The sequence below is a fragment of the Procambarus clarkii genome, chromosome 9 (genome assembly GCF_040958095.1).
Source record: "Procambarus clarkii isolate CNS0578487 chromosome 9, FALCON_Pclarkii_2.0, whole genome shotgun sequence".
Lineage (NCBI taxonomy): Eukaryota > Metazoa > Arthropoda > Malacostraca > Decapoda > Cambaridae > Procambarus > Procambarus clarkii.
The window spans coordinates 1,376,092-1,391,082 of record NC_091158.1 but is presented as its reverse complement, the minus strand read 5'-3'; the positions used below and the strand labels follow the sequence as shown (position 1 = coordinate 1,391,082).

The following is a 14,991-nucleotide window of genomic DNA, read 5'->3' as shown; positions in this document are numbered from 1 at the left end:
CCACACAGGCTGACAACCTGTCAGAGTAAAACGTTACCTTGGCTAGCAGACTCCCATTCGTTTCAAACAAATATGAAGTCTCTCTAACCAGGCGGTCGATTCCTAAGAATCGACAATCGACCTGGTTAGCGAGGAAACATGAAGAAGTGACAATTTCACACATAATTAGCCGGTTCTTCCACTCACTCTATCCATTCACACCTAGTGGAACAATGGGACAACGATGATTAGCTCCAGGCGATGAGTTCACCACACAGAAGACGCACCAGGCGATTTTTGCTGGCTACTGGTGATGTGTTGCAATACAGCCTACACACACTGGATATGTGTTGCAATACAGCCTACACACACTGGATATGTGTTGCAATACAGCCTACACACACTGGATATGTGTTGCAATACAGCCTACACACACTGGATATGTGTTGCAATACAGCCTACACACACTGGATATGTGTTGCAATACAGCCTACACACACTGGATATGTGTTGCAATACAGCCTACACACACTGGATATGTGTTGCAATACAGCCTACACACACTGGATATGTGTTGCAATACAGCCTACACACACTGGATATGTGTTGCAATACAGCCTACACACACTGGATATGTGTTGCAATACAACCTACACACACTCTGGATGTATAATGCAATACAACCTACACACACTCTGGATATGAGGCTTTAGAAAGAGACACAATAGTGCAATTACAGTGAGAGTTGTTACACACGTGCATGGTGATACACGGTCATGTGAGTGGTTACACACGTGCATGGTGATACACGGTCATGTGAGTGGTTACATACGTGCATGGTGATACACAGTCATGTGAGTTGTTACACACGTGCATGGTGATACACGGTCATGTGAGTGGTTACACACGTGCATGGTGATACACGGTCATGTGAGTGGTTACACACGTGCATGGAGATACACAGTCATGTGAGTGGTTACACACGTGCATGGTGATACACAGTCATGTGAGTGGTTATACACATGCATGGTGATACACAGTCATGTGAGTGGTTACAAACGTGCATGGTGATACACAGTCATGTGAGTGGTTTTACACATGCATGGTGATACACAGTCATGTGAATGGTTATACACATGCATGGTGATACACAGTCATGTGAGTGGTTACACACGTGCATGGTGATACACGGTCATGTGAGTGATTATACACATGCATGGTGATACACAGTCATGTGTATCACCCCAAAGTCCATGTATACATAAGTCTGATATATTTACGATAACACTGATCTTTTTACACGATTTCCGCGTAAATATGGAGAGTTAAGTGAAACACTAAGGTGAAGTGTATAGGATTCCACTAATTTATAGCGATTCAACATTCTGTTACACATGAATCACGTGGGATCGGTTATGCTAGGTCCACACTAGAACAAAGTTCCTTTTTTAGTAATTATAACGAGTTGAGCAGTCTGGGGAATCTGTTTTTAGCCCAAACTGGTTAAACACAAATGAATGATAGAGACTTTAATTTTGAATCAGAGACGTTTGATTTGGCCAAATCAAGGATCGTTTCTACCACATAAACTCACGACACAGAATAACGAAGGCAGTAACAACAGCAGAGTGTCGGGCTTGTTCCTTTGTGTAACAGCCAGAGATACCTAATCCAATAGTGTGACAGCTCTTATAATGAGTCAACCACAGAGCAGCTTCTTATTTTCATGAGGAAAAAAGCCAGAATCTTCCAGAAGAATATACAGCCACTTTGACTGGACGGTAGAGCGACGGACTCGCTTCATGCAGATCGGCGTTCAATTCCCAGCCTTCAAGGTGGTTGGGCACCATTCCTTTCCCCGTCCCATACCAAATCCTTATCCTGACCCCTTCCCAGTGCTATAAAGTTTTAATGGCTTGGCGTTTTCCCCTGACAATTAATTAATTCCAGAAGCTAGGAAGGAGTCAACGTGATCTCACATCACGTGGCTCTGACCTCGGTTGTACCCTCAGGCAGTCTCCAGAGAGAGACATAAGCGGTAAGACAACTCTCTACACTGCACCAAACTACTTCTGGACTCCTCATGCTCTGCTCCAAAGCTGTATACTGTGTATTCAGACAGCTGATCTTCTAATGACTGCAGCACAATGCACAATCAACGTGCAAAGGCCCTCGTAGTAATGTTGAACTGTGGACTGCTCCTGTCATGCTCTATACATTGATAGTAAGCACAACAAAGGCTAGCTGCATGGAGAGGCAGTTAAGGACCATGCACATGAGTGCATAAAGCAAGGAAATACACTCCATTTCTCAATTGTATAGAGCCCTTTACACACCCAAGGCAATGTGGATTCCTCAACTCTAATTCCAAGTCACTATCATTCCATCAGATGCCGATGTCAATAACATATTATCAGATACCCATGCCAATAACATATTATCAAATGCCCATGTCACCACCATATTATCAGATGCCTATGTCAATAACTTATTATCGGAGGTCCATATCACCCCCATATTATCAGATGCCCATGTTAATAACATGTCATCAGACGTCCATGTCACCACCATATTTTCAGATTCCCATGTCAATAACATATTATCAGATGCACATGTCACCACCATATTATCAGATGCACATGTCAATAACAAATTATCAGATGCCCAAGTCAATAACATATTTTCAGATGCCCATGTCACCACCATATTATCAGATGTCCATGTCACTACCATATTATCAGATGCCCATGTCAATAAAATATTTTCAGATGCCCATGTCAATATCGTATTATCAGATGACCATGTCACTAACATATTATTACATGCCCATGTCACCACTATATCCGCCAGGGTGTTATTTCATCATGTGATCAGACTGACTTCATTTGCCAGCTGCTGCCAGCCAGTGACTGTGTGGTGTGACATGACAACGGAGGGCGGCGGCTGGGTGATCATGTTAGCTCGAGGGCCTCAGATGGTCCAAGAAAACTTCGCTCGCTTGTGGGAGGACTACAAGACCGGGTTTGGTAATCCGCACCGGGAATACTGGATAGGTACGTATTTGCGATGCATCACATACACTCGGACAGTAATAGTAGTAGGCAACCGTCAATACTGTAGGATTATAGAGTTGTGTCCTGGGTGTCTAGTTGGATGCAGCGCCTGCTGTGGCTGTGAAGGCCAACCCAAGAATGACAGTCCCAACTACAGCGAGTGCAGATAAACGCCGAAGCGGGTGCGTCTGACAGTGATCGAGACCTCCTCTGAAGTCTATTATCCTCCGCCTGCCTCTTCAGTTAATCCTCGAATTACTGGAGTCCCTTCTGCACTTTGCATCTCCAGGTAGATCTGTCCGCAGCTGCTGCCTCCCAAGTGTTGATGTCGATGTTCATCTGCTTGAGGTCGCGTTTGCACACATCTTTGAAACGCAGATGAGGTCTTCCGGTGGGTCTCCTTCCTGATGCCAGTTCTCCATACAAGAGGTCCTTCGGTATACGGCCATAATCCATGTGTGTGACATGTCCCAGCCATCGCATGCATCTCTGCTTCAGAGGAGTGAACATTGAAGGGACTCCTGTTCTCTCGAGTACTGTGTTGTTGGTGACGTGGTCTTTCCATGTGATGTCAAGGATGCGTCTTGTGAAAGGTATTGAGCCATCTCTCCTGGCGAGTGCGCAGGGTCCAGAATTCCGAGCCGTAGAGAAGTGTACTCACCACACATGCCATGTAGACTTGTGCCTTGGTGTGCACTGTCAGTTTGGCATTTTCCCAAACGCACTTTGTGAGCCTGGCCAGTGTTGTTGCGGCCTTCACGATACGCTTGTTGAGCTCAGTGTCCAGGGAAAGGATGTCTGAGATTGTGGACCCCAGGTACACAAACTCGTGAACTGCCTCCAGCACATAGTCTGCGATGTTTACACAGGGTAGCTCATTGACGTCTTGTCCCATCACCTGTGTCTTCTTCAGACTGATTATCAGGACGAATCTGGAACAGGCTGCGGCAAAGCGGTTGAGTAGCTGCTGCTGTGTGTGTGGTGATCGGTGCGTCGTCGGCGAAGAGGATTCCCAGAGGATTCGCATCTGTACTTTTGTCTTTGCTCGGAGTCTTGATAGATTATAGAGCTTTCCATCAGATCTTGTACGGAGATAGATGCCCTCTGTGGTTGTTCCAAAGGCATGCTTGACGAGGATCGCAAGAAGATGTCGAATAGGGTTGGCACAAGAACACACCCCTGTTTAACACCACTGTTGATGTTGAATGGTTCAGAAGTTGAGCCGTCGTATACGACTGTCTCCTTCATGTCCCTGTGTAACGATTGTATCATGCTAAGTAAGGTGGGTGGGCAGCCAATTTTGGCCAAGATCTTGAAGAGTCCGTCTATGCTCACAAGGTCGAAGGCCTTTGTAGGGTCAATGAAGGCGATGTAAAAGGCTTTTCTCTGCTCCCTGCACTTTTCTTGAAGCTGTCTCATGGAAAACACCATGTCAGTGGTCGACCTCTCTGCTCGGAAACCACACTGTTACTCAGGGTAAACTCTTTCGGGAAGAATCTGAAGCCTGACCAAGACGACCCTGGCGAAGAGTTTGCAGACGACGCTGAGTAAAGAGATGCCACGATAGATGTTGACATCACTTCTGTCACCTTTATTTTTGTAGAGAGTGATGATGTTTGCATCTCTCATGTCTTGTGGCACCGAGCCCTCCCTCCAGCACTGGCACAGAAGTTCATGAAGCTCAGTTTAAAGTGTTCCACGAGCGCACTTGAGAACTTCAGGTGGAATCCCGTTGTCTCTTGGGGCCTTCCCTGAGGAAAGTGAATTCACTGTTTTCTCTCCTTCTTTGCTCTGTGGATTTTCCGGGGCTGGAACTTTACTCTGCAAACGACGAGAGAGTGGTCGGTGTCACAATCTGCGCTTTGGAAGATGTGGGTCAGTTTGACGTTTCTCAGATTGCTACGCCCTGTAAGCACCAGGTCGAGTTGGTGCCAATGTTTAGACCCTAGGTCTAAACCTAGGGTGTCTCCAAGAAACCTTATGCTGGGGTTTGGTGTCGAGGAACGAATTGGTGATGCAGAGATCATGACGGCAGCAGAACTCCAGAAGGCGTTGCCCACTCTCATTCATCTTCCCAAATCCAAACTGGCCCAGGCAGGAAGGCCAAGAGCTGTGATCAGAACCAACTCTTGCATTAGAATCTCCCAGGAGGAAGACTGGCTCTTGTTGAGGTATGTCTCTGAGAGTTAGGCCGAGGTCTAGAAGAACTCGTCCTTCACTTCGGTAGAGGAGGTCAGTGTTGGTGCATAGGCATTGATGAGGCTGACCATTCCTGCTGCTGTATGAGACTGAAGTTTGATGATCCTTGCAGACCCCTCCGTGGACGGTACTATGGACCGTCCAACCTGTTCCTGATGGCAAAGCCAACGCCGTGCTCCCTTACCTCTTCTGGGGGTTTGCCCTGCCAGAAGAAGGCAAAGTACTTCTCCCGTATGCTGCCGAGCAGACGTGTCTCCTGCAGGGCGACTATGTCCATCTAAAGTCTGCGTAGTTCACTGTTGATCACAGCTGTCTTGCGGGCGTCGTTCACTTCCAGTAGATCTTCCGAGAGATCCGGTGTCATGGTTCTTATATTCCATGTGCCCAGTTTGAGAGCTGGGTGGCTCTGTGATTCTTTTGCTTGGTGCATAGTTGACGATACGCTTATTGGATTGTGGCCTAAGCCCCACGCACCCAGTGGAGCAGGCGAACCATGGCGGGACAGCACCTTATTGGCTGAGGGCTGCCCAGCTTGAGGCGGGTGGTAGCTGTCCTGTGAAATCTGATGAGTTCTCCCACCGACGGAAGCAATCCCTGGCGCCTCACTCTACGCCAATTGAGTGGTAGGCTTATCACCGGTAACTGTCGCTTCCCATGTTGAGCCATCGCCAAGGTGATGCTAGAGTATATTATAGTGCGGTGGGTTGGTGGTGTTGTCGTCGTGTTGTTGATCCTCCTTTCTTGACAGCCCAACCCACAACCTGGTAGAGTGCTTATACTTCTCTAGGAGATCACACTAGGCGCTTCTGGCTCTTGGAGAGGGGCTCAACGTCACACGTTTAGGGGATGCGGCTCCAACACTCAGCCTCGTTGTCTCGTGCACACACCCACTCGAGCCGCTGGGACTCCCCACTCTCTCCTTATGTAATATGATCTCCTCAATCCCCTTTGACTTACTAGTTTTCCATCCTACCCTGTCCATGGCGGTGGTTCTTGGTTCTCTCTCTCTCTCTCTCTCTCTCTCTCTCTCTCTCTCTCTCTCTCTCTCTCTCTCTCTCTCTCTCTCTCTCTCTCTCTCTCTCTCTCTCTCTCTCTCTCTCTCTCTCTCTCTCTCTCTCTCTCTCTCTCTCTCTCTCTCTCTCTCTCTCTCTCTCTCTCTCTCTCTCTCTCTCTCTCTCTCTCTCTCTCTCTCTCTCTCTCTCTCTCTCTCTCTCTCTCTCTCTCTCTCTCTCTCTCTCTCTCTCTCTCTCTCTCTCTCTCTCTCTCTCTCTCTCTCTCTCTCTCTCTCTCTCTCACTCTCTCTCTCTCTCTCTCTCTCTCTCTTTCTCTCTCTCTCTCTCTCTCTCTTCTCTCTCTCTCTCTCTCTCTCTCTCTCTCTCTCTCTCTCTCTCTCTCTCTCTCTCTCTCTCTCTCTCTCTCTCTCTCTCTCTCTCTCTCTCTCTCTTTCTTTCTTTACTATTTCCTGGGAAGCCTCACTAGGACAAGGGCAAACACCAGCAAATTTGAATACATTTACTGAACAAAGCACATACACAATACATACACACATATAATAATAATGAATCCTACACTCTATACTATTTCAGTCAGGTTGCGCACCAACGCCATCAGAACTCTATCATCAGCTTATCAAGTGGTATTCTATCTCCTGATTCACCACCTAATATTACCAACTTCCTCAAGTAGGTCAAGTCTTATAATACAATGTAGCACTATCAGCAAGAGAATATATATATCCATAAACATGTACAAGGAAAATCAGCGTATGAATGCGATAACATATATATATCAGTATAAATGTTCCTTGATACATAACAATGATCCATCGATCACCCTATCAGTCCTAGAACACATACATCTGTAGGTAATCCAACCTACGACTGTAACTCTATGCTTCAGAATAAACACTCCTTGGTACAAAAATGGCAAACAATCACTCACCTCTCACTGCATCTTGCACGCTAATGAAAAAACACTTTATCACCTCCCTACAAGTAATCATTTAGAACTCCCCTTCCACATCTGGAAGTTCACTACCCTGATATCCTCAGGTTCTTCCGGGCTTAACTACCAGTACTCTGCAGCACTTCTTGGCTGCTACCATGAAGTTTTCCTTGGGCAACTATGGTGCTTTGCCACTTCTACTAGGGTCCTCCACAGCTCTCCTGGCTGCTACATCATGAAGTTTCCTCGAGCAACTATGGTGTTTCACCACTTCTACAGAAGCACGTGATACTCCTCTTCACTGCTTCTCCTCACAGCTCGAGGTCCTCTCCTCCACTAACTTGGAGTCTCATTAACTACTCCCTCTGTGCTGGCTTCGAAGTTCTCAGCAACTTCTTCCCCAAAGACAAACCTGCAACCCATTGACACTCCAATAAAAATATTTCCCCTTTAAACACACAAACAAAAATAACCACACAATATGTTTGCCTCCAACATCTATCTGCTCTCTACACACTGTGAGAGTGGACTCCCCCGTTTTTGGGCAGGTCCATGCTCCCCCTCGCCCGGCGGTCCTCACTCACTCTGGGAGGGTCCTCCCCTCAGTCACCTGCCAGCGCTTAGAGGGGACGGATGTCGCTCCGTGTTCCTTCCTCTCCACTTTCTTACTTTAGGCCTTCTGCCTTATCAAAACATGTCTAACTTATCAATAAACATTGCTACTGTCGCTGGGCACACGACCAACTACAAGCAATCACTATGAACTGGCTTAAATCGTGCTTAGCACAGATTGCCTAGTCGAGGGCGCTCCTCCCTCTGACAATGTCTGGTCGGGGCGCTCCCACAGCCCATGATAACGTCTCTGGGAGATAACGGCTTAATAAACTCTCCTCGCCGTCCAGGACTTGAGACCACAGCGTTCTCAGCTCGATTCTACAGCTGGCACGTCTGCACACTTCTCTTCTCTTGGAGATATATCACTAGGGGTTCCTTTCTGATGGGAGCTTAAACGGAGCGCGGCTTCCCCCCTGCGACGTTTGGCACTCAAGTGAGCTCAAAGCCCTTCAGAAGCTAGCGTCACGCCTCCAGCAAATTATCTACATCTCCTAACCAGTCATTTATTTATTTTCTTATTCACTGCCCATAATCTTAAACTCTGTGTAAAATTTACCCAATTATTTTTACATATGAATTTTCATGTCTGTATTTCCGACCTTCTAGTAAGGTCAGGCTTGATAGAATAATTCTCAAAGGGGAGACTCGTTTTTCGGCTGCCTGATATCATAACACTCCCTTCCCCTTGTTTTTGAGAATTATTCTAGTGGCTACGCTCGAGATAACGCATCAGCCACTACATTGTCTCGCCCTCTTTTGTGTGTTATCACCAGGTCATACTCTTGGAGCGATAAAAACCATCTGGTTAACCTCTGGTTTGCATGCTTCATTTTCCTCAGGAAAACTAGGGGATTATGGTCTGTATACACCATCACTGTGTGTCCTCCCCCACTCACATACACTTCATAATGTTTCAATGCCATCACCAGGGCCAAAGTCTCTTTCTCGACTGTACTGTACGACCTCTGGTGCTTAACGAACTTCTTCGAAAAGAAGGACATGGAGCGGTAAATTCCATCATTCTGCTGCGTCAGTACAGCTCCAGCCCCTATATCACTGGCATCTACAAATAACATAAACGGCGCTCCAAAATCTGGCGACACTAGTACAGGCGCCTCGGTCAACAGTCTTTTGGTCTTTTCAAACGCTTCTTGTGCTGTTCCATTCCACTCCCACTTCTTGCTCTTTGATAGCAAACTCGTCATAGGAGCGGCTATGGTGGAGAAATTTTCACAGAACTTCCGGTAATATCCAACCATACCGAGGTATCTCAACAATTCTTTCTTACTCCTGGGCACCGGGAAGTTGTCAATGGCCTCCACCTTTGTTCTTACCGGAGCAACCTCGCCTTGCCCTACTATATATCCAAGGTACTCCAGGCGGGCTCTCCCGAACTTGCTTTTTGCTAAGTTGATCGTCATGTTGGCCTTCTCCAATCGATCGAACAAATCTAAAAGTCGATCTACGTGATCCTTCCAGGAATCAGCGAACACTACAATATCATCGATGTGCACTGCACATCCGGTCGCGCCTTGTAATACCTGATTCATTACTCGTTGGAAACAACTACCACTATTCTTCATTCCGAATGGCACCACTTTATATTGGTACCAGCCGTCGGGTGTCACGAACGCTGAGATCCTCTTGGCCTCCTCGGACAGGGGAATCTGGTAGTATCCCTTCAACAGGTCTATCTTCGAGACATACCGTGCACTCCCAATCCGATCCATGCAATCGTCAATGCGTGGTATCGGGAACGAGTCAGTGACTGTGACTGCATTCACTTTCCTGTAATCAGTGCAGAACCGGTACGTGCCATCACTCTTCTTCACGAGGAGGCACGGCGAACTCCAGTCACTGTCGCTAACCTCTGCCAAGTCGTTATCTAGCAGGTACTTTACTTCTGCTCTCATTGCCGCTGCTTTCTCCGGGTTAACTCTGTAAGGGTGCTGCTTGATGGGGTCAGCACTCCCTACATTTACTTCGTTCACCGTTCCGCGGTGTCTTCTGGGCACGTCTGTGAATAACGACTTATTCCTCTGGAGGATCTCCACTAGTTCCTGGCGTTGGTCATCCTCCAAATGCCCCAAACGTTCACCTATCTTGGCCAGGCTGTCCGCACTCGATCTCTTTGCGCCATCGGCCCTCTCTAACTTACAGTTCTCCTCTTCTATTCCCATGCTGTCTCCCACACAAAGCACAGTCGTCTGCAACGGGGTTTCCATCTGTTTTTCACCGCCTAGAGGTTTATCTCTGTCGTAGTACCTCTTTATCATGTTCACGTGGCAAACCTGTGACTTCCTCGGACGATCTGGCATGTGGATTACATAATTCACATCCGCTAATGCCTTCTGGTTGGTATATGGTCCACAAAATCTCGACACGTATATACTTCCTTTCACCGGCAGTAGGACTAACACCTGATCTCCTTCTTGAAATCTCCTGCCCTTCACCTTCCTGTCGTGATATCTTACCATCTCTGCCTGGGACGTTCTTAAATTTTTCTTGGCTAAATCTCTGGCCCTAGAGAGTCGCTCTCTAAAAGTTTTCACATATTGTCCCACGTTCACCTTAGGCCTATCCACGGTGAGCTGCTCCTTCAGCGCACCCACTGGGCTCCTCACGGAGTGTCTGCACACCAGTTGAAATGGGGTGAAGCCGAGTGATTCTACTACCGCATCCCTGATGGCGAACAACACGGATGGTAATGCCTTGTCCCAACTACTCCCTTCCTCAGCGCAGTATATCCTTAACAAGCTCTTTAGCGTTCCATGGAAACGCTCCAATGCTCCCTGCGACTGAGGGTGATACGGTGACGAGCGCACTTGCTCTACCCTCCATCCTTTCACAGTTTCCCTAAACAACTTCGACTGGAAGACACTCCCCTGGTCCGTCTGGATAACCTTGGGCATTCCTACCCACGCAATGTAGTTTTGTAGTCTATCCAGAACGGCTCTCGACGTCACTCTTCTCAGGGGGATCGCTTCAGGGAAACGGGTGGCCGTGCATATTATGGTCAGTAAATACTCGTGGCCTTTTCTGGTCCTTGGCAACGGACCTATACAGTCTATCAAGACTCTCTCAAAAGGCTCGCCAAATGCCGGTATGGGCTTTAAAGGTCCCTTCGGTATAGCCGGAGCCAGCTTACCTGCACGTTGGCACGCCAAACATGTCCTACAATACTTCTTTACATCCTTCCACACGTTCGGCCAGTAGAAGTGCTCCTGCACCTTATTTAAGGTCTTCTTCACCCCTAAGTGCCCTGCCATATCTACGGAGTGGGCTAGTTCTAACACAGCCGCCCTAAACTCCTTCGGCACTAACACTTGGTGCTTCTCCAACCATACCTTATCTGCGCCGGCCTTGTCCGGTCGCCACTTCCTCATTAGTACGTCATCGTCCAAGTAGTAATACACGGGGGACTCCGGACATGAGTTTCCCCCTTTTGCCTCCCTGATTAGATCTATAAACTCCTCTTTCTGAGCCCTAATCAGGTCCGCTCGGTTCACACTGAACCTTTCAGGTAGGGTCATCTTCACTTCCTGTTTCCTCGAATCCTCATTCTTCTGAGCTGGATCTTCATCGAACAGCCCAGACATGTCCATGTTGACCTCCTCCCTTGGTGGAGTCGACACTGCCACATCATCTCCAATGTCTTCCTCGGCGGCATCCGACTCTGTCACTACACAGGCCGGGTATACGATGACTTGACTGTCCTCTGCCTCATCTTCAAGGATGCTGGCTAGATCTACCTTGTCCGGTGTTCCACTTGTACCGCGGTCCTTCTGGTTTACCTCCGGCACAGCTTTTACTATCAGCTCTGGCAACACCTTGGACCCACACAAGTCGTTCCCCAGGATCACTTGGACTCCTGGAACAGGTATGTTGGGGCACACTCCCAACATCACCTCCGCCGACAAATAATCTGACTTCAACTGGACAGCACACACGGGCATGTCACTCTTAGACAACAACCCATGAATCTTTATCCTCCTACTGCCAGCTAACAGTCTATCATTTCCTATCAGGCCTCTCAGAATCAAGCTCTGATTGGATCCAGTATCCCTGAGGATACTAACCCCCACCTCGGGTTGACCTTCTATGCCGACCCAACCTTTACTAATGAACGGCCTATACCGCTCGTTCATCAAATCTACCTTCTGTGGTTTGTCTTGTTGTACATCAACGTACTTCCTCCGGGGATCACATGTGGTCAGGGTCACGACTCTCTTGCCCTGCCGACAATCTCGCATCATGTGACCTGATCTGTTGCACTTGTAGCACCTCATTTGGGAGAAATCTCTCCTATACGCCCCCGAGTGGCTCTGACTCTGCCCACTCGTATTGGAGTTCCTCGGGCCAGACGTACTACTCGTACTCTGTGGAGCTTCATTGGACTCTTGTCTCCTCTGCACATTTTTATTTTCCTCCTTACCTCCAGCAGGCAGACTCGGCAGCTTTCCTTCCTGGGGCTTAAAACTAGCTGGTCTGCTTGTCTGCCCCCCAAAACTTCTTCCTCCCCAGACTCCACTGGATCTGCCATTGTTGCGTCTCAACTCATTCTTCACTCTGTTCTCCCTCAAGCTCTTATATGCTTCCATAATCATATCTGCCCTATCTGCGGCATCTTTCACATCCTTTACCCCTGCTTCTTTGATCTTGAACTTTGTTTCGGGATGCATCATCTCCAAGAACTTCTCCATGACCATCAGTTACTTCAGGGCAGCGTAAGATCCAACTCCAGCAGCCTCAATCCACTTCTGGAATGGACAGCAAGAGATCTTTCCAGATCTCTTGCTGTCTCAGCAAACGTACATGCTCCAACTTTGATCATCTCTCTGAAGCGCTTCCTATAAGCTTCTGAGGTTATTTGAAACGAGCGCAATATGCTGCTCTTTACTGTGGCATAATCCTGGCACTCTTCCAGTGACAATTGGGTGTATGCCTCCATGGTTGCACTGGTCAATCTTAACTTTACCAGCTGGGCCCATTCCTCCTGTGGCCACTCCTTGATGCTGGCAACTTTTTCAAAATGCTCGAAGAAGCTCTCTGCCTCTTCGGGCACAAACAAGGGAATGTCCTTCTCCCTAACCCTAACATCTGGTGAGTGTGATACCTGGGTGGTGCTCTCTGGCAACATACGTTCAGCCAAGGTTCTATTCGCTTCTATCTGCATTTGTTTTGTTTTTTCTTTTTCTTTTTCGACCTGGGCTTTTTCTTTTTCTGTCTCCTGTTTCAACTCCAGTTCTCCTACTCTGGTTTTCTCTTTTTCTACTTCCAGTTTGGTTTTCTCTTTTTCTACATCCAGCCTGGTTTTCTCTTTTTCCTTCTCTGCTTCATATTTCATCTGGAGTTCTAATTTCATCTTTTCCAGCTGGAACTGTCTCTCCTTGTCCTCTCGTTGTTGCAGCATCTGGAGCTCTAACTGGAATCTCTCCAAGCTCCTATTCCAGCTACTCCTGCTACTGCGGCTACTCTTACTGCTCCTACTCGATCCCTGGGATCTCACTTCATCCTGCCCATCATCCTCCTTTCCACTTTCAGCTCCTTTCTGGGCTCCTTGCTCTGCCGCTTCACTTTTGGCTCTTAACTGCCTCAGGATCTCATCCTTCATCCCAGTTACTTTAGATGCTTTCAACCTGATGCCACACTTTTCTGCTATTTGTTTTAATTGATCCCTCGTGCAACCTTCCAAGTCCTCAGGCTTGCCTGACTCCACAAACCATTGCACCTTATCCATCTTGTCCTGTGAGTCTTCTCAAGAGAGAGAATGTATACATGCGGTCACACAGTTTATCTATTTCCACAAGGGGTGTACAAATCCACTCTTGGACAGGGTGTGGGTGTGTCAGTTCACTCTCCCGGACACAGGCCCCCAATTTATTATAGTGCTGTGGGTTGGTGGTGTTGTCGTCGTGTTGTTGATCCTCCTTTCTTGACAGCCCAACCCACAACCCGGTAGAGTGCTTATACTTCTCTAGGAGATCACACTAGGCGCTTCTGGCTCTTGGAGAGGGGCTCAACGTCACACGTTTAGGGGATGCGGCTCCAACACTCAGCCTCGTTGTCTCATGCACACACCCACTCGAGCCGCTGTGACTCCCCACTCTCTCCTTATGTGATATGATCTCCTCAATCCCCTTTGACTTACTAGTTTTCCATCCTACCCTGTCCACAGCGGTGGTTCTTGGTTCTTTCTCTCTCTCTCTCTCTCTCTCTCTCTCTCTCTCTCTCTCTCTCTCTCTCTCTCTCTCTCTCTCTCTCTCTCTCTCTCTCTCTCTCTCTCTCTCTCTCTCTCTCTCTCTCTCTCTCTCTCTCTCTCTCTCTCTCTCTCTCTCTCTCTCTCTCTCTCTTTCTTTACTATTTCCTGGGAAGCCTCACTAGGACAAGGGCAAACACCAGCAAATTTGAATACATTTACTGAACAAAGCACATACACGATACATACACACATATAATAATAATGAATCCTACACTCTATACTATTTCAGTCAGGTTGCGCACCAACGCCATCAGAACTCTATCATCAGCTTATCAAGTGGTATTCTATCTCCTGATTCACCACCTAATATTACCAACTTCCTTAAGTAGGTCAAGTCGTATAATACAATGTAGCACTATCAGCAAGAGAATATATATATCTATAAACATGTACAAGGAAAATCAGCGTATGAATGCGATAGCATATATATATCAGTATAAATGTTCCTTGATACATAACAATGATCCATCGATCACCCTATCAGTCCTAGAACACATACATCTGTAGGTAATCCAGCCTACGACTGTAACTTTATGCTTCAGAATAAACACTCCTTGGTACAAAAATGGCAAACAATCACTCACCTCTCACTGCATCTTGCACGCTAATGAAAATAACACTTTATCACCTCCCTACAAGTAATCATTTAGAACTCCCCTTCCACATCTGGAAGTTCACTAAACTGATATCCTCAGGTTCTTCCAGGCTTAACTACCAGGATCCTCTGCAGCACTTCTTGGCTGCTACCATGAAGTTTTCCTTGGGCAACTATGGTGCTTTGCCACTTCTACTAGGGTCCTCCACAGCTCTCCTGGCTGCTACACCATGAAGTTTCCTCGAGCAACTATGGTGTTTCACCACTTCTACAGAAGCACGTGATACTCCTCTTCACTGCTTCTCCTCACAGCTCGAGATCCTCTCCTCCACTACCTTGGAGTC

General features: G+C 47.4%; 1 protein-coding gene across 1 annotated transcript in view; it reads left to right on the top strand.

Annotated features, from left to right (window-relative positions):
- LOC123766098 (microfibril-associated glycoprotein 4) overlaps positions 1-14,991 on the top strand; it is a 192,167-nt gene that overhangs the window by 111,536 nt on the left and 65,640 nt on the right. The window contains exon 6 of the mRNA XM_045754945.2: positions 2,872-3,032. Within this exon, the coding sequence (XP_045610901.1) occupies positions 2,872-3,032 (161 nt within the window). The remainder of the gene's footprint in view (positions 1-2,871; positions 3,033-14,991) is intronic.